Genomic DNA, 21,491 nt, shown 5'->3' with positions numbered 1-21,491 from the left:
ACTAAATTACTCCTCTCCTGAAGACTAGTTGCTGAAGTATGGTCCCAAGGGCACATTGACCCTTGGATTGCTATGAAATCTGATAAATGATGCTGCAAGTTATTTTGACTGTTGGAGGCATCTCAGTTAAATCGATCGTGTCTTTGCCCAATGTCAACACCTCTGCATTTCAGCATGGATCACAGCCATCCTGCTTCCTAACCAGAGGTGCTCATACCAATTATAATGCCTTCAATGTAGTCCTGAACGAGATCAACCATTTCACCAGAGTAAAAACATTTCCAAAACCAATTTGAAGCTGGAGTATTGGAGGATTACTAACATTATGAATTTTGAAACTTTCAAAACATAATTCAAGATGATCGTAAGGAAACCAACCAGAGTTTGCCAAATACAATGATATGCTTTGAGTCAAAGCAGAGATTTCCATAAACTACTAAAGCAGTGATTAACATTTATCCAGCAATGGGGAAAAATACTTATGTAGCACTGTAAAAATGTATCATTAGTCCTTAAAAGGGGACAGTTCTGACCATATTAATTTCAGTGACTTACAGTTGGGTCTCGGGTAGAGAGGAAAATAACAAATGATGGCGACAGGTCAATGTCTTGATCACCAAGAGTAATGAGTACTCTACCGCCAGTTCTGCGAACCTCACGATTCAGCACCGGATTCAAGATTGGATCATAACTTTCAACATCCTAGAATTGAAGGGGTAGGCAGACTAAATATACAGAAGCTAATAAAAAACAAAAAGGTGTTTTATAATGCACTTTTACCACATACCTGGACAAGTAATGGGTTACCAAATCTCAGTGCACTCTCTAGGTTCTTTCTGAAGGCATCATCCAAGAAGCTGGTTCTAGTAATCTTGCGTTCCTTGTACTCATTCATGATAAACTCAGTGGCCTGACCAGATGGGTCAATAATTAATGGGTACCTTTTCAAAATAAATGTTTATTTTAGGAAATTGCAATGTAATAAACACATGCACCAGATCTCATACCTTTAAAAAACTGACATAGAATGAAACTACACAATGTTCACATATTAAAGAGCCAATATGAGTACCCAATGTGTAAACATGAGCTCCCAAAAATAGCATGGTGAATTGAGCATTTGGGTTTTCCTGATGGACCAGTGGACAAACATATCTTGCTGCGAGAGCCAAGCCATACAGACCAGGCTCAAAGATGTGTCCCGAGTTTGGCCTTGGTTTGTACAACAAATATATTGTTGTAGAACACATCCAAAATATGTAAGAGAAGAGGGAAGAAAAATAAAAAAAAATAAAAAAAACTGGGCCTGGGTTTCACCAGCAACCCTGGCCCATTATTCTGCCTGTTGATGTTGCATTATATTTACACCCGTACTTGTGGATTTAGGAACTGCTGCAATAGATGCAGGTGAAAGCGACTGAAGCATGACGGGCATTTGAGCCATTAACTGAAGTAGGAAGATGGGATAGAAAACCCAAAGCTGTGAGGGAACACAGTATGCAGCCAGACTAAAGAAATAATTTAAAGTGAGAGCATAGATTGACAGTATCAGGACCAGATTAATTGATTTTGAGCACGGACCCTGCTGCTTGTAGATAAAAAGTAAAGAACATTGTACTCGTACTTAGTACACGATCGCAGTGTGTCTGGGCACAGCTGAAAGCCTCGGTATCTTTCACACCTGAAGTTTAAGGCTGAAGTGTTTCCAGAGACCCACTATCCCCAGATCTGGCCTCATAGTTCATGGTCCTATACTGCTGCCAAAGCCCCACCCTATTTCCCTAAAAGATATGCTTGCTGTGAGTGGAACAACACATTCTTCCACTTATTCTCATGCCCAAACAGATCTCCCTCTCATCTTCCCCCACAGCCCCTCAACACTGCCTTTTCTGCTACCCCCTTTTCATCACTACAGTCCCTCTCATTCTCTGTCCCAACAGGGTCAGTCAGCTTCTTCCATCTGCAATATCTCGAACAAGGTTTTTTTCTCACGCACAGCAAGTCAACTCCAAATAATAGAGGGGAGATAGAGACATTCCTGATCTGTTAATCTAATAAGAATAAGCACAATGATATTTCAGTTCCAAAGCTCTCAACTTTACTCCCATCAAGGCTGGGTTCACAGCATCAGTGTGACTCAATGTTCAGACAAATACTAAAAGGTGCACGCTTGAAAAAGAAAACAAATGCAATTGTTCTGATGATTATTGGAAATGAATTTCAAAATGCCCTCGTGCATCATGAAGAAAACACTACATTAGAAACAGAATCAGTAGCTATTATTCAAAGAATGATGCGTATAGAGCTCAGCCCTTTAACTAATCCGACCACATACATTAATGCAGAGACTGAAATACAAGCAAAATCTACATTTTATCATGCAAGAATTTCCCTATATTCTATTTCTACACCGATCCTTATTTGCAATTCATTAATTCAACTGCGTTAATCTTTTTACAATTGTCCCTTTTTCAGTTCTCACTGTCGTTCTCTCACTTTCTCTTATTTCTCCACTTTGCTTTTATTTCTGCTTATTGTTTGAGTTTTCTGTTTCTATCTAGCTCATATTAGTTTATTTAAAAAATTGTATATAATAAAGTGCACAAGGGAGTATTTCAAATGGAAATTAAATCCTGAAACACTGGAGACGCAACAATAAAAGGGAAAAAAATCTATTCCTATCTACAGGATTTTGGATGAGGAAGGCCAATAGGCCTATCCAATCAGTAAAGCCCTGTGCCCCCTGTAACACAACCAGCCATTAAGTAGCTGTGAGCAAGTATCTACTGCAAAAGTGACAAATAACTCAGGAAACTATTGTGCACTAAAGCTGGGTCCCCTTCATGATTTCATCACACGGGTATTGAGTTTGCACAGAGTGCAGTATCACTCTAGCCTCGTATACTTTCAGGAGGCCTCCTTAAGTCCCCATTAGTTGCTTCCTCTCAAAGCTAAGAGTCCAAGTTATCCAAATGTTTCTCAAGGCTGAATCCTTCATTTTTCCTGCACATTGCTTATCTGTTTCTTATATTTGTGTCAATTGTTCATTCACCCGATTAAGAAATGTTCAGACACTGGGTTTTTAAGCATAATGATTTAAAAAAAAACTAATTTGGGGTGCATTTTTGCCAGCAACTGTCATTTAACATTTTCTTGCCAGATGAATTATGGTTTGGAGTTTTAAAATACAATAATTTTTTGGAAGAACTGAGCACAATGCTGTGAAACTTTACTGTGCATAAGTAGCTTCACTAATCACTCCTAGAATTTTAAACAGGAATGTGTTCAACATAGCAGTGGTTTGCCTCTTCCTGCCTGAATGAATTGGATTTGAATAAGAATTAGCATAAAGCTTTATGTCTTAGTGTAACTGTCAGCAACGTAGTTTACTGAACTTGTTCACTGAAAATATCACTATGGTGTCAATTTTGACTGAGCTCGTTTTTCAGCACACTTAGCGGAGTTGCGCCGGAAAAAAATGTTACAACTTTGGCCACTGTCTGGCCTCTTCACTGCAGTCACGCAGCGTGGCCAGTCGTCTCAGGGGGGTGGGGGTGGAGCCTGTGTTTTGCGCTAGAAAACGTGCCGGGACATCTAAACATACGCAGGGGAGAATGGCAACGGCCGCGCATGCGCACCCACAAGTGTCAGGTGGTCAAACAATGGAGGAGGCAAGATTTTGAGATGTGAGGGCTGGGCCTCAAAGAATCAAGGAAGCTGGAATGGACACATGGGAACTAGACCTTGATCATAATAGGTTTCAAGCATATGTGTGTGTGTGTGTGTGTGTGTGTGTGTGTGTGTGTGTGTGTGTGTGTATAGATTGGAAAAAGAAGAAGAATGAGCATCATACAAGTTGTACACTCCCAGTACCTCTTTCTGCTTTCAACTTTACAAAGCAGAATCAGGTCTAATGTGTTTTTGTTGTCACTTTGTTTCCTGAAGAGTTTTGTAAAAACCTGGGATTTTTTTTTTTTTTTTTTAAATGCACAGCTGAGACAGCTTGTTGGCTGGACTTTGTAGACCGTTTCCTTATTCAAGACAGTTTGTGGCATCATTCAGTCAGACTAACTCTAATCTCCTAACTGAACAGTTGTTGAGTGATTTGCTCGGAGCGTTAAATGTTCTTTTTTCAGCCTCTCCGTTGAATCCCGATGCCGGCCAGTTCACTTCCTCCTACCCCTAGCCCAGGCCGAGTGGCCTCCTGCACCGGCCCGCTGCCTTCCTGGGCCAAGTGCAGAAAGGTGAATTGCAGTTTTATGATGAAGGTAGGACTTCAAATTTTTATTTCTTATAGAATTGTTAGTAGTTTTTGTTTGCAAACATTGCTAAGGGTAAGGCTTGGTTAGTCCAGGTCCTCTCGGCTTCCCGCCCCTATCCCAGGCCAAATGGCCTCCGATGTACTTACCTGCACCGATTTCTTTAACTCTCCGCAAGTGGCCACATATGCTGGCCTAAGTAGAAATGGAGTAACTATTAGCTGGCCAAAGTTGCCTAAATGGGCAGAACTGGTGTAGGTGGCTGGTAACGCCCCTTTTGAGAAAAAAAACCTAACCTAAAAAAACCGTAACGGAGTTACACTGGTGCAAATTGATTGGGGAAACTGGGGATTTTTAAGTTACGCCAGAAAAAGCAGCTTATTCCAAAAACAATGGAGCAACTCCGGGCCAAAATTAAGCCCCAAGAGCACTGGCACTTTAAAACACAATCTTGCTTAAAGTGCCAACGAGCAGAGTAAATAAACAACAGGGAAACCCTACCTATAAGTACAGTATGTTGCTTTCAGCCAGAGTCCCAGGGATTAAATGTATAAAATATTTTCTGTACATTTAACTCCAGGGTCCTTCACCATACCGAAAATATACCTCAAAAGGCAAGTTTCCATTTTTACAGTCTGGCCATACACGTAGAACCCATGTTGGTGTATTCAAAATCGTTTCACAAGTACAAAAATTAATTAGTGTTTTTAGCTATCTGAAACACAACAGCTCTGACACACTGCCTTAAATTGTACCCAGCAAAAGTCCCTTCTCTAATTCTTCACCACATTATTCTTCCAAATCAAACTTTACACAAAAGTTGAGATACATACCTATTGAAACGTTTCAGCATGATAGCATTTTCTGTGCACAAGTCATCTGCAGGTAGAGAGTTTGCTTGCCAGCGCAGGCGTTCATCAGCATTAGATAGGTACTCTGTTCTCGCAATGTCTGTACGGAACTGAAGTTAAAAGGCAATGATTAACTTGTGGAAAACTATTTTTGATTCAACTTTTCCCACATACATCCAAATTAAGAATAGTTGACATGTAGAACATATGCCACTTAGCCCCTCAGACCTGTTCTGGCATTCAATCAGGTCAGGGCTGATTACCTGCCTTTGATCCATATCGCTCGCTACTCTTATTTAACAAAAATCTATTGATCTCACTCTTGAAAATGTTAATTGACCGAGCATCTGCAGCCATTTTGGGGGGGGGGGGGGGTTCCAGATTTCTCCAACCCTGTGTGTGAAGAAGTGCTACTTGCTTTCACTCCTGATTTTTAAGATTGCACTTCCATGTTCTGGATTCCATCACCAGACATAAAAATAGTTTATCTTGCATGGGTTTTAGACAATTAATTTATACTTTGAGACATTACTCCCAGATGAGGTTCAGCACAGCCCAATGTTTCCAGCTGTAGAGTTGGCCTTCACAGAGTCAACTGACCTGCAGTGTCGGAATGAGAGGAGGGGCTGGGACAACTTGGAAAAGAGAAAACTTTAAATGGAAAACAAAAACAGAAATAATGCTGCTTGGATAGTAAGTGTTTGAATGGGGTTGAAGAGCAAAGTGTTCCAGTGGTATAGATACACAAAAGAGTAGAGTTGCAGGTTAATAAGGCCATTAAAAAAATCAAACCAAACACTGGTTCATTTCTAGTGGGATAGAATTGAAAAGCAGAGAAATTAGTTATACAGGTACTTCTTTTGAACATTGATTAGACCACACTTGGGAGTACTGTGCACAGTTCTGATCTCCATAATTATAAAAATGATGAGGCATTGGAGAAGGTGCCAAAAAGATTCAAAAGGATGATACTAGAGCTGAAAATATGATACCAACTTGATCGAGTTTTTTTTGGTGAGGTAACAGAGGGTTGATGAGGGTAATGTGGTTGTCACAGTGTACATGGATTTCCAAAAGGCGTTCAACAAAGTGCCACATAATAGGCTTGCCAGCAAAATTGAAGTCCATGGAATAAAAGGGACAGCGGCAGCATGGATGCGAAATTGGCTAAGTGACAGGAAACAGTAGTGGTGAACAGTTATTTTTCGGACTGGAGGAAGGTATACAGTGGTGTTCCCCAGGGGTCGGTTCTAGGACCACTGCTTTTCTTGATATATATTAATGACTTGGACATGGGTGTACAGGGCACAATTTCAAATTTTGCAGATGACACAAAACTTGGAAGTGCAGTGAACAGTGAGGAGGAGAGTGATAAGACTTCAGGAAGACAGACAGGTTGGTGAAATGGGCGGACACGTGGCAGATGAAATTTAATGCAGAAAGTGTGAAATTATACATTTTGGAATGTGAGGAGGGGACATACAAACTAAATGGTACAATCCTAAAGGGGGTGCGCGAACAGAGAGACCTGAAGGTATGTGCGCACAAATCGCTGAAGGTGGCAGGGTAGGTTGAGAAAGCAAGTTACAAAGGCTTACAGGATCTTGGGCTTCATGAATAGAGGCATGGAGTACAAAAGTGTGGAAATTATAATGAACTTGTATAAAACATTGGTTCAGCCCCAACTGGAGTAGTGTCCAATTCTGGGCACCACGCTTTAGGAAGGATGTGAAGGCCTTAGAGAAGGTGCAGAAAAGATTTACGAAAATGATTCCAGGAATGAAGGACTTCATTTACTTTGATAGACTGAAGCTGGAGTTGTTCTCCTTGGAGCAGAGACGGTTGAGAGGAGATTTGATAGGTGTTTAAAATCATGTGGGTTTTTTTTTTTAAAAACAGGTAGATAGAAACCATTGCCATTGGCACAAGGCTCAAGAACCAAAGGACACAGATTTAAGGTGATTGGCAAAAGAACCAAAAGCACGATGCAAGAAAACATTTTTTTTTTAATGCAGCGAGTGGTTGGGATCTGGAATGCACTGCCTGAAAGGGTGGTGGAGGCAGATTCAATCTTATCTTTCAATGGGGAGTATCTGAAGGAAAAACATTTGCAGGGCTACAGGAAAAGGGCTAGCGTGTGGGACTAGCTGAGAGTTGGCATGGGCCTTCTTCCAAACTGTAACCAATCTATGAATCTTACTGAGAGGATATACTGATCAGGAAAAGCTGAACAGGCTGGGGCTCTTCTCTAGACAGATTGCTGAGGGGTGACCTGATAATGATAAGAGGTCTTTAAGATAATGAAAGGGTTTTAGAGGGTAGAGGGAGAAAAAATGTTTCCACTTGGAGAGTCCAAAACTAGAGGTCATAAAGATAAGATGGTCACTAATAAATCCAATAGGAAATTCAGGAGAAACTTCTTTATCTAGAGAGTGGTAAGAATGTGGAACCCGCTACCACAAGGAGTATTTGAGGCAAATAGCAGATGCATTTAAGGGGAAAATTAGATAAGCACATGAGGGAGAAAGGAATAGAAGATTATGCTGATAGGGTTATATAATGTATATGATGTAGAGTGGGAGGAGGCTCATGTGGAGCATAAACTTCGGCATAGACTCTTTGGGCCGAATGAGTAATGCAGCACAGAAACGGGTCATTGTAGTATCCTACCAAATTACTTTATTTTAAGCACCTTAATTAGATCGCCCCATGCCCTTCTGAACACAAGTGAATACAAATTTGGTTTATGCAACCTGTCCTCATACCTTACCCCTTTAAGTTCTGGTATTACTCTGTTGCCAGGCCTCTAATGGTTACATCATACCCATTAAAATGAATGTGTGCTTCCAACTAATTTGTCTTAGTTGCATTTGCATTTTTATACAGAATCCCTATTTAGATAACTGCCCACAATGCCCATATGCCCTGATGGTACATTTGGCCTACTTTTTGACTCATACTTTTTGTTGCTGATGCTCTGTATTCATGAACTTGCTATTCATGCAATATAATATGTTCTTGTATTTCATTACTCCCGCAAACTGCCTACATTTTCTTCTGTTCCGAGTATTTATCTTCATCAGTTTTTGTACTCAATATTTGCTGCTATCCCCAGCTTACTGTTATTTCCACCTGGACTCCTCCCCCTCACCTTTATTGGCTTAAAGTTCCTATTTGTCCTTTCTGCTAGGACCTTGGTCCTAGCCCAGTCCAGGCACAGCCCATGAGTTACAACTCCATGTCCCATGAAATGAAACCCTTCCTTCCCACACTGCTCTTTCAGCCACACATTTACTTTCCTTATCTGTTTATCTATATGCCAATTAGCATGTGGCTCGGATAGTAATCCAAAGATTACTATCCTCAAGGTCCTCCATTTTAATTTAGCATCTTGATAGTGATACTCCCTTATCCCTCCTTGTTCCTTCTTATGTTATTTGTTCAGACAACAGTTCTTCCCCTCCTCCCTTTCCAGCCGCTTTAAGATATCTCTTACCCTGGCATCAGGTAGGGAGCACACCCTCCTAGACTCTTAAATCAAGACTGCAGAGGGTATACCCTCTATAGCAATAATCATCAAATCCCCTGTAACTAGAACCTTTTTACTCTGCACAGAGTGTAAACAGGATCCAAAAACAATTCGGTGCAGCATAGATAGATTTTACTTTTTCCAGTTATCTCTTCTGATCAACATAATAACCTCAAGCTTTTGAAATTATTTAAAATTACCAGAATGCTTGCTTGTTGCAAGTGATGTGCCCAAGTTGTAAACAGATTTTGGCGCATTTGCTGATCAAAGTATCCTGCATAAGCGATGAAAGCAGCCGATAGTAAGCAGTCTCCAGCAATGGTGGCCATCTGATTCTTAAATGTTTCACTGGTCTTTTCCCAGCGGTCTCGTTCAGCAGACAAACTCTTCAACAGTGCAGTACTTCGGTTAACCTAAAGGGGGTTTTATGACCCAAAAAGCATTTTGCTGAGACAAACAGGCAGAAAAAAAAAATCACAGTATCTTCTAAACTAACTGATAAATTATCTCAGCCTTAGTCGGTGCTCCACGCCCCTGCGGTCTTTTAGAAGGACGTCCATGATGCAATTGAACAATGAATTAGAAAACCTTTATTTATAAAACCACTCACCTTTGCTTCCACTGCTGCAAGATCTGCCTTAATGGCTTGAGCTTCAGATATCAGAATAGCATACTCCTCTTTGTAACGAGCAATACTGGTCTCCAGGTCACGAATCATTTGCTCTACCTCATCAGCCTTCTGTTGGTTCTCTTTTGCATCATCTTCCAGCTTCTGCAGCTCATTGCGTAAAGGTTCTACTCGTTTTAACATATCAGCATAGTTAAGCTATGAAACAAAATGGTATGAAATTAAAGCAGCTACACGAGTGTGCCAATGACCAAGAGGGGGAAAAAAACTGGCTACCCCCTAGTGATCCTGCCTTTAATGAGGTTTTATAGTGCAGAAGGTGCAAATTGAGTGTAACAGCAATGCACTGGTTCACAACTTTAATCTGAAGTGTTTTTAACCGTAGCAGAAATGATCACAAAACAATTTTCTTTTAAAATCCAGATTTATCACTCACCTGTGCAATCGCCCATTTCACCATTGGACCACATGCCAAAGATGCTCTGTTGACTATTTCGTAGTTGTAGCTTGGATTGGACATGTAGTTTTTCTTCATCTTCTCTCGAATAACATCACTGATGAATAAAGATGAACAATGTTAACAATTGCCCTTTGAAAGTTTAGAGCTGGAAATTCAATCAGAATTTGATATAATGCTACAAAAAGGTGCCAGTCACATAAACTAGGTGGCGCATAGCAATGAAGAGCTGCAACACAATAAAAATGCAAGAAAAAATGTGATTTTAAAATAAAAATAATGAATACCTTAATTCTTCAGTATTAAAGTTGACTATGCTGGTGATGAAATTATCTCTGATAATAACTTGTCTGATCTTTTTCCAGTCACTTGTCTCCTCACCCAGCAGGAGACAGATTGATTCTAACGCGAGTTTTACTGCAGCAGGTGGATTGGCCATGGCTCTCACTTCAACAAGATGCTGCTTCTTTATAGAGCTCACAGCTAATAGAGGGGTGAAAAGAAAGGGGCTTTAAATGGACATGCAAAGGATAAGGGTGTGTAACAGTCGCTGGGAATGAAGAGAGGAAATTTTTAATTTGAAGACCAGCAGGACATTGTGTCACCCAAACAGCAAATTGTGTTTGGTTAACAAATGTAACACCAAAATGTTCAAATTCTATTCATTTTTAAATGATCAATTCTTTAGTTTTAAGCTTTTGGCTAGTCTTCTGGACAATTTCCTTCTACCTCCAGCAGCTGCGTGCACCCCATTATTCACCTGATTTCGTCAGCTGAAAAATTTACAATGGTCGGAATGAAGTTTTCCCTCATTATGATCGATCGGATCTGTTTCCAGTCAGTTGTACTTTCGCCCAGGAGCAGACAGATCGACTCGAGTGCTAGCTTCACTGCACCTGGCGGATTAGCCATTGAACGAACCTCTACCAAGTGCTGCTTCTTGATCGATTTTACAGCTAATCAGACCAGCACCGTAGGCCAGAGTGCAAATAAACAGCAAGAGAAAGTAAAGGTTAGGAGAGACAGAAAATTGAGATAAACACCACATAGAAAAGATCAGTTCATCAGTTGTTTTTTTAAAAAAGACAGAAAATTACAGGATTATAGTTCCAAAAACAAAGTAAATAAATTACTACTGATAGCAATTAAGCATACCACATAAATTTCATTAATATATTATATATTTACAAACTCAATTAAAACAAATCTAACCATTCTGAGCCTCAATGACAGCAGGCTCTACCATGTCCAGATCTTCCTTTACTTTCATCTGCTTGTCAGCAATAATTTCTTGTTGTTTGTGCACCTGCTCCTGAATTTCTTGACTCATAACCTATCAAAGAAAGTGAAAGGTGTCTTACTTGATTAGACTCTCTACTTTCCTAGTTTGAGATGTTCATTTCAAGTAGTGTTCTTGTTCTCAAAGCTATAAATTACTACCTTTTTCTTTTCAGCTTCTTGTTGATCCTTCACCATTTTCTTCAACTTATCATTGGCTGCTGCATTTTTAACTTCCAACTCTTGGCTCTTAATTCTCAGATCTCGCCGCAATTCTTCAACCTAGAATGAAAGGATTTTAAAAAAATAGCAAATTATTAACCTAGCAAGTGTAGTACGTTTTAATATAAACAAATTTTAAGGTATTCCTACTGTCAATCAGAACCACTCTGCATTAGTATCTATGTTCGCAACATAAATTTTTAGCATTTTTTATGTACTGTTAAAAGCAAATGATTTTATACATCAAAAATGGACACTTGGGGAAATAGTTTCCTACTGTCAGTCAGAACCACTCTGCATTAGTATCTATGTTCGCAACATAAATTTTTAGCATTTTTTAGTGTACTGTTAAAAGCAAATGATTTTATACATCAAAAATGGACACTTGGGGAAATAGTTATAGGATATTCTTAAGAAGAAAGGTGGGGTGAGGAAGAGAAAAAAAAGCCATGTTGGATTTACAAGAATTGAGGAGTATGGAAGACATTTAGCACAGTCTTCTTCCATTTCTACATTGCAGTTTCTCATAAGGGTAGTGGTACAGATGGAGAAAAAACTACTTGGGGCATTGGCCCGTTAAGACTTTAGTATCAATGATATCTCAAATGCAACAAGACAAACATAATCTGCTCTAGCTCATAGAATGTGTGTGAAGGTTGAATAGAGGACTACCAAGCCAAGGGGGCAAGGAGAATCTAAGCATTTCCCAATCAATCTGATATGTATGGTAGAAAAGTATGATGCCAATATACTGTATAAATCTAATGTGGAAATCTCAATGACTAGTTCAGACACAAAAGCACTGAATTGCTGGCCATCTGGTGTTAGATCAATAATGCTTTATTAAAGCATGTAAATAGTTAAAAGCAAATGATTTATTATGTTAACAAAAAGACACTTGGGGAAACAATTATACAATATGCTAAAGGAGACCGGGGTGGGGGGAGAAAGAGGCGAGGAGAGAGGAAAAAAGGCCATGTTGGATTTACAAGATGGAAGAGTTCCTTTAAGATATCACAGAAATCCTCAACACTATCCATTCACACAAGCACAACGCAACAAAAAGCTTGCATCTTTACTGATTATATACCAATATAGTAATGTGTGTTAGATGTATTCTATCTGTACATGGCTTAAATTAGGTAAATTTGTTTTTAACAAAATTCAGAACCAATGATATTGCTCAATCTGCTTATATAGAATCTCAAGACTTTAGTGAGAAATTGGTGCACATAGGAAGCATACAATAAAAGTTTAGCACCGTGATTTTCAGAGACAAATTACGCAAACATTAAGCAATGTCGTTTTATGACTTGTTTAACTGTACCTGGTCGACTGTTTCCTTAATCTTACGTAGACCAACATTTAAATGCATCTGTTGCTCCTCCAGTTCACTACGCTTTTCATTGAACATGTTGGCATAGTGGTTGATGAAGTCCAGATAATGGCGAGGAGTGATGGCCATTATTCTGCCTCCACGTTTGACCAGTCGAGTATTTGCCTAAGAAAACAATTATTTCCATTTCAGCTGATTTCAGGCACTAGGTGAGCACCTTGAAATTTATGCCCAGATGCATGTATTATTAAAAAACATTCCTATGGCTGCTGCTCAATATTTACCAACAATAGAATCAGATATTATCCAAAACAATGGGAGAAAATAAATGACTTCATACTGTCTTGGAGATTTATGGGTACGGTAGCATAGTGATTATGTTGCCAAAAGCCTAGATTAATGATCCCACCACAGCAGCTGGTGAATTTAAATTCAGTTAAATAAATTGCTAGTATCAGTAATAGTGACCATGAAACTACCGTATTGTTGCAAGAATTCACCTGGTTCACGAAAGTTCTTTAGGGAAGGAAAACTGCCGCCCTTACCCAGTATTAGTTCAGACCCACAGCAATGTGGCTGACTCTTAACTGCCCTCCGATATGGCCTAGCAAGACACTCAGTTGTACCAAACCATTACGACAAAGTACAAGAATAATAAAAAAAGCAAACTACTGCAGATGCTGAAAATCTGAAATAAAAGCAGATAATGCTGGAAATACTTAGCAGATCAGGCAGCATCTGTGGAGAGAGAAGCAAAGTTAACATTTCAGGTCGATGACCATTCGACGATTGAAAGATCATCGACCTGAAATGTTAACTCTTTCTCCACAGATGCTGCCTGATCTAAGTATTTCCTGCTTTTAAATACAAGAATAAAACCAGATGGACCACCCGGCATCGATTCGGACATGACAAAAGGCACACACAGCCCAGTCCTCCTCACTAACACATGGCGACTTCTACCAAAATTGGGAGAGCGGTCCCACTACACTATAGTCAAACTACAGCCTGAAATATTCATATTCATAGAATCATAAACCTTTCAGCAAACACCCCAGACTCCTCCATATCCATCCCTGGGTATGTCCTGTCCCACCAGCACGACAGACACATCAGAAACGACAGCACAGTGGTATACAGGGAGCGGTCCCGAGAGTCTTCAACAGTGACTCCGGATCCCATGAAGTCTCATGGCAGGAGATCAAATATGGGAAAGTAAACCTCCTGCTAATTACCACCTACCACCCTCCCTCTGTTGATGAATCAGTACTCCTCCATGTTGAAATCCACTGGGAAGAAGTACGGAGGGCAGCAAGGGCACAGAATGTACTTTGGGAGGGGGGCTTCAATGTCTATCACCAACAATGGCTCGGTAGCACAACTACTAACCGAGCCCTGAAGAACATAGCTACCAGACTGGGCTTGTAGCAGGTTGAGAGAGAACCAACACGAGGGAAAAACCTACTTGAACTCATCCTCACCAACATACCCGTCGCAGATGCATTAATTGCCCATTCCTAATTGCCCTCAAGGTGGTGATGGTGAGCCGCCTTCTTGAACTGCTGCAGTCTATGTTATGAAGGTTCTTCCACAGTGCCAGTCTTCAGTCAATTCAATTCACTCCATGTGATTATCAAGAAACTGCTGAATGTACTGGATACAGCAATGGCTATGGGCCCAGTCAACATCCCGGCTGTAATGCTGAAGACTTGTGGTCCAGAACTAGCCCCGCCTCCAGTAAAACTGTTCCAGTACAGCTACAACTCTGGCATCTACACGACAAATTGGAAAATTGCCCAGGTAATGTCCCATCCACAAAAAGCAGGACAAATCCAATCTGGCCAATTACCTCTACTTTCAATCATCAGCAACATGATGGAAGGGGTCATCGACAGCGTTATCAATCAGCATTTACTCACCAATAACCTGCTCACTGATGCTCAGTTTGGGTTCTGCCAGGACCACTCGGCTCCAGACGTCATTACAGCCTTGGTCCAAACATGGACAAAAGCTGAAATCCAGAGTTAGGATTAGAGCGACTGCCATTGACATCAAGACAGCATTTGACTGAGTGTGGCATCAAGGAGCACGAGTAAAACTGAAGTCAATGGGAATCAGGGAGAAAACTCGCTACTGGCTGGAATCATGCCAGAACAAAGGAAGATGATTGTGGAGGCCAATCATCTCAGCCTCATGACATCGCTACAGCAGTGCCTCAGGGTAGTGTCCTCGACCCAACCCTCTTCAGCTGCTTCATGAATGACCTTCTCTCCATCACAAAGTCAGAAGTGGGGATTTTCATTGATCGATTTTCTCAACTCCTCAGATAATGAAGCAGTCAGTGCTCGTATGCGGCAAGACCTGAACAACATCCCTGCTTGGGCTGATAAGTGGCAAGTAACATTCGTGCCACACAAGTGTCAGGCAATGACCATCTCCAAAAAAGAGAGAATCTAACCACCTCCCCTGAACATTCATCATCATCATCGAACCCCCACCATCAACATCCTGGGAGGGGCCAGTGGGCGAGGGTATCACCACTGACCAGAAACTTAACTGGACCACCCACAAATATGGTGGGCACATCAGAGGCTGGGTATTCTTGGCGAGTGAGTCACCTCCTGACTCCCCAAAGCCTTTCCACCATCTACAAAGCACAAGTCAAGATTGCGATGGAATACTCTACTTGCCTGGATGATTGCAGCTCCAACACTCAAGAATCTCGCTTGATTGGCACCACATCCAGCACCTTAAACATTCACTCCCTCCACCATCAGCACACCTTGGCTGCAGTGTGTACCAGCGACAAGATGCACTACAGCAACTCACCAAGGCTTCAACAACACCTCCCAAACCCATGTCCTCCACCACCTAGAAGGACAAGGTCAGCAGGCGCATGGGAACACAGCCAGCTCCAAATTTCCCTCCAATTCACACACCATCCTGACTTGGAAATATATCGCCAGTCCTTCATTATCGCTAGGCCAAAATCCTGGGACTCCCTACCTAACTACATTGTGGGTGTACCTTCTGCTGCAGTGGTTCAAGATGGCAGCTCACCACCAACTTCGAGGGGCATTAGGGATGGGCAATTAATGCTGGTTTTGCTAGCATCACCCACATCCGATAAATGAATTAAAAAGATAAATTTGCTCATCTACAAATTGTTTGAACTTGGTTTTTAAAAACTGATGCTAAAAAAGGCGTCAGTAATTTTAAAGTTAAATTCCATTAAGTTTTATCAACACTTCCCTAATCAAAAAGGATTTAGGTTGCTACTGCCACTGGAGGTCAGTTGACTAGTTTTGTTGACTTCAGATCCAAGACATAGCAACCCACCCTCCCCTCGATGACTCAGTGGGTAAATGCAACATCTGAACTGATATTGAGCCATAATTGAGCTCAGCCAGACCAGCTACAGTTGGCATACCACTGAAATGGCAAGCAAAGGGGAAAAACGAAAAAAAAACAGAGGTCTTTCCCTTGGCAGCTAGCCAGGAGTGGCTGTTGAAGGCCAGATTGGGCTTGCTGTAAATCCTCCATACCTGAATAACTAATCCCCAGATTCACAAGAATGGCTTGTGTGTGAGTGAGTAGTTTGGTAAAGTAGTAAGCTAAAAAATACATTGGAAGTATTTTTATGTATAAAATAGCCAAACATCTGTTCAAAAGCATGTTTAAATGTGATTTCACTCACGAGGGTACCCTTTTATTTAAAAAAAAGGAAATCAATATTGCTCTGGATATTAATGGCATGAAGTACATTTCCCCATCAAGAATACTAAACATGGGGTAAACAAAAATACAAAAGAATCCAACACCATTACTCACCTGATGCAGTGTCAGATGAACAAAAACACAACTGTTGACAATAGCTTCTCTGTGGGATGGTGGTTGAGGAAGCTTATCATATGCAATTGGCATGTAGTCAGGGACAATATAATTAGGTTTTTCGAGGTCCATTTTGCTGGTAAACTCTTTGCCAACTTGATACAAGGCTTCAGTGGACCAGTCTCCAAACCAGTTCAAAACACACCTACCGGGGGGGGGGGGGGGGGGGGAGGGGAGGGGAAGAAAGAAAAGCAAAAAGTTGCACATCAAAAAAAATTACATGAATGATGGGTTTTGAACATTCAAATCTGTTCAACTAATTCTACAGTCGTTTATAACTTTTGAACCAAATAAAACAATGTAATTAATATGAAGCTGTGCTAACTAAATCACAGCCTAGCATGAAAACCTACCTTTTAGGCAGCTTTTGTTCAGAATACATTTGAAATTAACATGTTCAAAGGAATGGGAAAATGGACAAAAAACTCCAAACCATGACATCTCCATATCCGTGTTTCCCCCTCATTCTACCAAACACAAGAAATATGAGGAGTACGCCATTTGATCCCTCGAGCCTGCTCCGCCATTTAATAAGATCATGGCTGATCTGATCATGGATTCAGCTCCACTTCCCTGCCCACTCCCCCATATCCTTTATTCCCTTGTCACTCAAAAATCTGTCTATCTCTGCCTTAAATATATTCAATGACCCAGCCTCCATAGCTCTCTGGGGCAGAGAATTCCACAGATTTACAACCCTCAGAAGAAATTCCTCATTGCAGTTTTAAGTGGGCAGCCCCTTATTCTGAGACTATGTCCCCTATGATTGGAAATATCCTCTCTGCATCCTACTAGTCGAGCCCTCTCATTATCTCATGTTTCCATAAGATCACCTCTCATTCTTCTGAACTCCAATGAGTATAGTCCCAACCTATCTTCATAAGTCAACCACCTTGTTGTAGGCATTAGGCACCTGCTAAATATATCTAAACTCATAGGTTTAAAGTGACCACATATAAAATGGCTGCCCAAGCATGATGGGAACTCAGTTAGTCAAGCAAAGAACTATTGACTGAGGCTGACCGAGCAATGACCTAGTGAGGCCCACTACCGGGAATGCCTTGGATCATCCACTTGAGACAAGATAACTATAACGAACCATTATAGTACCTGGTGTGGAATGTCCTTAATCAAGGACTTCGCACAGCAAAGCCCCAAGGAACAGATATAAGGGGAGGCCTACCTCACATAACGAGGTCATTAATCAGCCCGAGCTGACAAAAAACGAACATACAGCCCCTGAGGTATCAGGGGAATTCTATTGGGTTAAAGAAACCTATATGTAATCTATAATCGTTATGATTGGATTGTGTCCAGCCGAAGTGGGCTGAGTAACTGTAATGAACTATTGTAAAACATAAATATCGATGAATTTCTTTGTTCGGTGGAGAGTGGAGTGCCTGGAGTTGGACCAGAGGCGCTCTCCCCGCCGGCATAATAAAAGCCGTTTTGGCGTTGGAACCGACTGAGTGTTGAGTGATTCTTCGAGAAAACATTCACGCTAACCACACCTCATTTCCAGAATCAACCTAGTGAACCTTCTCTGAAGCTCGAAAACGTACAACTTCAGCTTTTTAAAATTCACGTGTCAGGAGGACTGGTGATGGCTGCTCAATTGGTGGATTTTGACTAATCAGGGAGCAATAGTCCCCTGGGCCCAGGAACTTTAAAGAATTGAAGTCCAAAGCTGCTGTAGTTGCTTCTGTGCATAGCATCAACAGCTTTGTGGGTCAGATCGAAAGGACCTTTTGGGCAACATCTTGGCCGCTTTAAAGATAAATAATGCAATTTTGCTTTGCGTTCAGTACAGCTTAGTTGAACCTTTTGGGCATTGGCATAACGTCTACTCAGAATTTAACCAAGCTTACCCAACTGTACAACAAGCTGTAATTTAAAAAAAATGAAAAAGATACCACACATACAAATAAACTTACTACCTTAAGGGGGTCACAGGTAAAGGGCAGGGGGAGGGGAAAAGAGGAGATGGAAAGAGGAGGATTATTAATTGAAAAAAGAGCTCATCAGTATATGCCAGAGTTTGGTCAGCAAATGGCTTCCGTTTTATGAGTATTGATCTTCCTTCCTTCTTTCCCAGAGCTCAAAAGTAAATAAAAATACTCAGTACCAGCTAATAGTGAAGGTATTTTAGAGCTCTAGGACTGGCATCCACGATTGTGAAGAACACCAACTGATGTCCCTCTTTTAAATATACTTCACTGAAGATCTCACATATACTTTCAAAATAATGCAACTAGAATTGCAATGGTACAAAAATTCTGCTTACCTGTTGAAAAGAGCTGGAGAAGTTGCAGCTCTATCCTTCAAGCCTTCAGATGACGGATTCATGGTGAATACAACATGCAAGTTGCGGATAACCTGGCCTGTAAACCATTTGTACAGTTCTTCATGAGTGTCGAGCATTAAACCTTCCTTCTGCGCACCTTCTTTGCACTGAGTCATTAAGGTAGCATACTCATCCCCTTCAAACAGTCCAGGCACCTGTTCAATAGGAAATCAAAGATTTTGGCTGAGCTTAACTATTTAATTATTCCAAACATAAACTTAGAATATCTGAAGCATTTCATGGTTTGCCTCATTATTTACCCTCATACAATACTGTTCTTGATGTTAAAACTTCTGCAGAGCCAAGTGTCAACACAAACTCAGGTTTGCCAAGTTTGAGAGCTACCTGATGTGCAAGAATTGTTCAAATCAATAGACTTAAATTATTTTGCTAAATCATATGGTCACAATATTTTGCAAAGTTTACAGCAAGTTAATTATTAAAAACAATTTACCTTATACATGTTTTTAATGCTTTAGCAGCTTTGCAAAAATGGTTCACATTTGCAGTTTTTAAACGTTTGATATATTTACCTCCCCATTGGCCAACAATGTGTTCATACGTTCCAAGAAACTGGAATCCAGTACATTGGACTCATCCATAATGAAAGCAATCTTCTCATTTTTGCAACCTGAACGCCTCAACACTGTTCTCAGGTCCTCATCAAAATCCTCACCAGTATACTTCCTATGAACCTGTACACACCAATATTTTAGCACTTTACTAGCAGAATTTGAACAGTTTGTTTTTAGATATTAAAAAAAAAAGCTACTTCTAGTATGCAACAGTTTATTTGCTAGAACAGGAAAAAAATAGCACTAACCTTGATCTGATAAACACTAAGGCCATTCATCCAGGCAACAAAACGAGAGAGTGTCGTTTTTCCTGCACCACTGACTCCAATAAGCAGCAAATGACCTTGTGGTTGCCGGAAAATCCTAAAAAATATTAGTTACACGGAGATTATTATTTAAAAAATAATTTTCTTATACTGACATTATGGGCTGGATTTTGCAATAAGAATAACGGTGAGGCCAACAATGCTCACTATTATAATGGCGCAAATCGGACAGCAACTTCTGGCATATGCACATGTGTAGTTAAACGGGCAAATCTGGAAGTTGGTGTCAGATATACCTGCTTCTCCACAGGGAGTGCTGTTGGCAGTCCTCGCAGATAGACTCAGCACTAAAATAAATGCAACAGTGTGAACTTGGGGACCTTCCCTCTAGTTCTGCACTAAAAATGGCTGAAAAAGTTAGGGCTGGTGCATTCAGGAGTAATTGGGTTTTTAAATGGCATGATAAGTGATAATTGCTGATAAACAACCTCTTTGGCCCTGAAAAATTCATTTAAATGTGGTGTCTTCATTCCCTCAGAAGAAAATGAGTGTTGGAGATTTAAAAACATTTAAAAAAAATGTTTTCACTTTTTCTGTCCTTCTGTGCGTCAATTAAATCTAATTTATATTTCCTGGTTTAGACTCCGTGTCTCAGTGAGGATTCTTCAATCTGATTTGAAGAGCCGCGCTGCTTCTTGTCCTGCTGCCAGATGTCACAGATCCCCTGTAGAGGGCGCAGCACTGGATCAGACACCAAATTAGAGCAAGTCTGTGCTCTAAATCTTGTGAAAACTTTGGGGGCATGTCAGCAAGGTGATCAGCAAGCATGTTTCTTCGCCGCTGACCGCAATATTCGGGCCTATAACTTTTAGGAACTACTAAAGTGTAAACCAATCAACTGCAAATTACAATTTGTTTTTGAACACTACACCGGAGAGTAAGTCATCAAATCCCACCCATAACAGATTATAAACAGAAAGGATCACAAGCAACATTCCTTTAAGCAGTTTTAAGCGTCAATTTGCAGCATCATCACTCTTGTGCAGCTCTTCTCACTTCTTCACCCACCCAGATACCACATTAATAGCAGTTTTGTTCTCCTTGTCTTACAACTCTGCTACACCAGTGTCATACAATCTTAAGTAGCCTTCACACTATCAATTTGATTAATGCCCCATCAGACCGTACTCCCATTCTTAACACTACCTTCAGTCCTAGCCTGATGCCTCCTCTCCATGCTATTGATCTAGGCCTCTGGATTACAAGTCAGTAGCATAGCCGCTGTTTGTTTCCTTCCCATTATCCCTCATCACTTCTTTATGCCCAAATACCTGTTGTCAACTACCTTTATCAGAGATCTCTGCGCTCCTCTAATTCTAGCCTCTGATATCCATCACTCCACTAATGGCAGCTATGCCTTCAGCTGCCTAGGCCCCAAGCTCTGGAATTCCTTCCCTAAACCCCTCTGCCTCTCTCTTCCCCCTTTAAGATGCTCCTTAAAACCTGTTTTGGGGGGGGGGGGGGGGGGGAAATCGGAGATACACAGGAGGCCAGAATTGGAGGAAAGCAGTGTTCTTGGGAGAGTTGTAGGGCTGGAGGAGGTTAGCGATAGGGAGGGGCAAGACCATGGAGAGATCTCAATTTAAGGGTAGAGATTTTAAAATTGAGGCATTGCTGGACTGGGAGCCAATGTTGGTCAATGAGCACATGGGTGATGGGTGAATAGGACTTGGTGAGAGTTAGGGTACGGGCAGAGTTTTGGATGAGCAAGTTTACGGAGGGTGGAAGATGGAGATCAGCCAGGAGGACTTTGGAATAGTTGAGTCTGGAGGTAACAAAAGCTTGGAGGGGGGTT

General features: G+C 40.9%; 1 protein-coding gene across 2 annotated transcripts in view; it reads right to left on the bottom strand.

The window, feature by feature from the left end:
* dync1h1 (dynein, cytoplasmic 1, heavy chain 1) overlaps window positions 1-21,491 on the bottom strand; it is a 104,077-nt gene that overhangs the window by 26,959 nt on the left and 55,627 nt on the right. Inside the window, exons 45-58 of one of the 2 annotated variants that reach the window (XM_070879383.1) lie at window positions 19,619-19,733; window positions 19,329-19,490; window positions 18,736-18,950; window positions 16,392-16,596; window positions 12,552-12,725; window positions 11,165-11,284; window positions 10,937-11,057; window positions 10,485-10,680; window positions 9,704-9,821; window positions 9,250-9,465; window positions 8,840-9,052; window positions 5,093-5,220; window positions 788-941; window positions 556-702 (exon numbers count right to left, since the gene is read on the bottom strand). In XM_070879383.1, coding sequence (XP_070735484.1) covers window positions 556-702; window positions 788-941; window positions 5,093-5,220; window positions 8,840-9,052; window positions 9,250-9,465; window positions 9,704-9,821; window positions 10,485-10,680; window positions 10,937-11,057; window positions 11,165-11,284; window positions 12,552-12,725; window positions 16,392-16,596; window positions 18,736-18,950; window positions 19,329-19,490; window positions 19,619-19,733 — 2,284 coding nt within the window. Of the gene's footprint in view, window positions 1-555; window positions 703-787; window positions 942-5,092; window positions 5,221-8,839; window positions 9,053-9,249; window positions 9,466-9,703; window positions 9,822-10,011; window positions 10,208-10,484; window positions 10,681-10,936; window positions 11,058-11,164; window positions 11,285-12,551; window positions 12,726-16,391; window positions 16,597-18,735; window positions 18,951-19,328; window positions 19,491-19,618; window positions 19,734-21,491 lie in introns of both variants that reach the window. The other variant, XM_070879384.1, reaches the window with a different exon arrangement.

The sequence above is a fragment of the Pristiophorus japonicus genome, chromosome 4 (assembly GCF_044704955.1).
Source record: "Pristiophorus japonicus isolate sPriJap1 chromosome 4, sPriJap1.hap1, whole genome shotgun sequence".
Taxonomy (NCBI): Eukaryota; Metazoa; Chordata; class Chondrichthyes; family Pristiophoridae; genus Pristiophorus; species Pristiophorus japonicus.
Note: the sequence above shows the minus strand (reverse complement) of the source record. Positions and strands in the feature narration are given on the sequence as shown.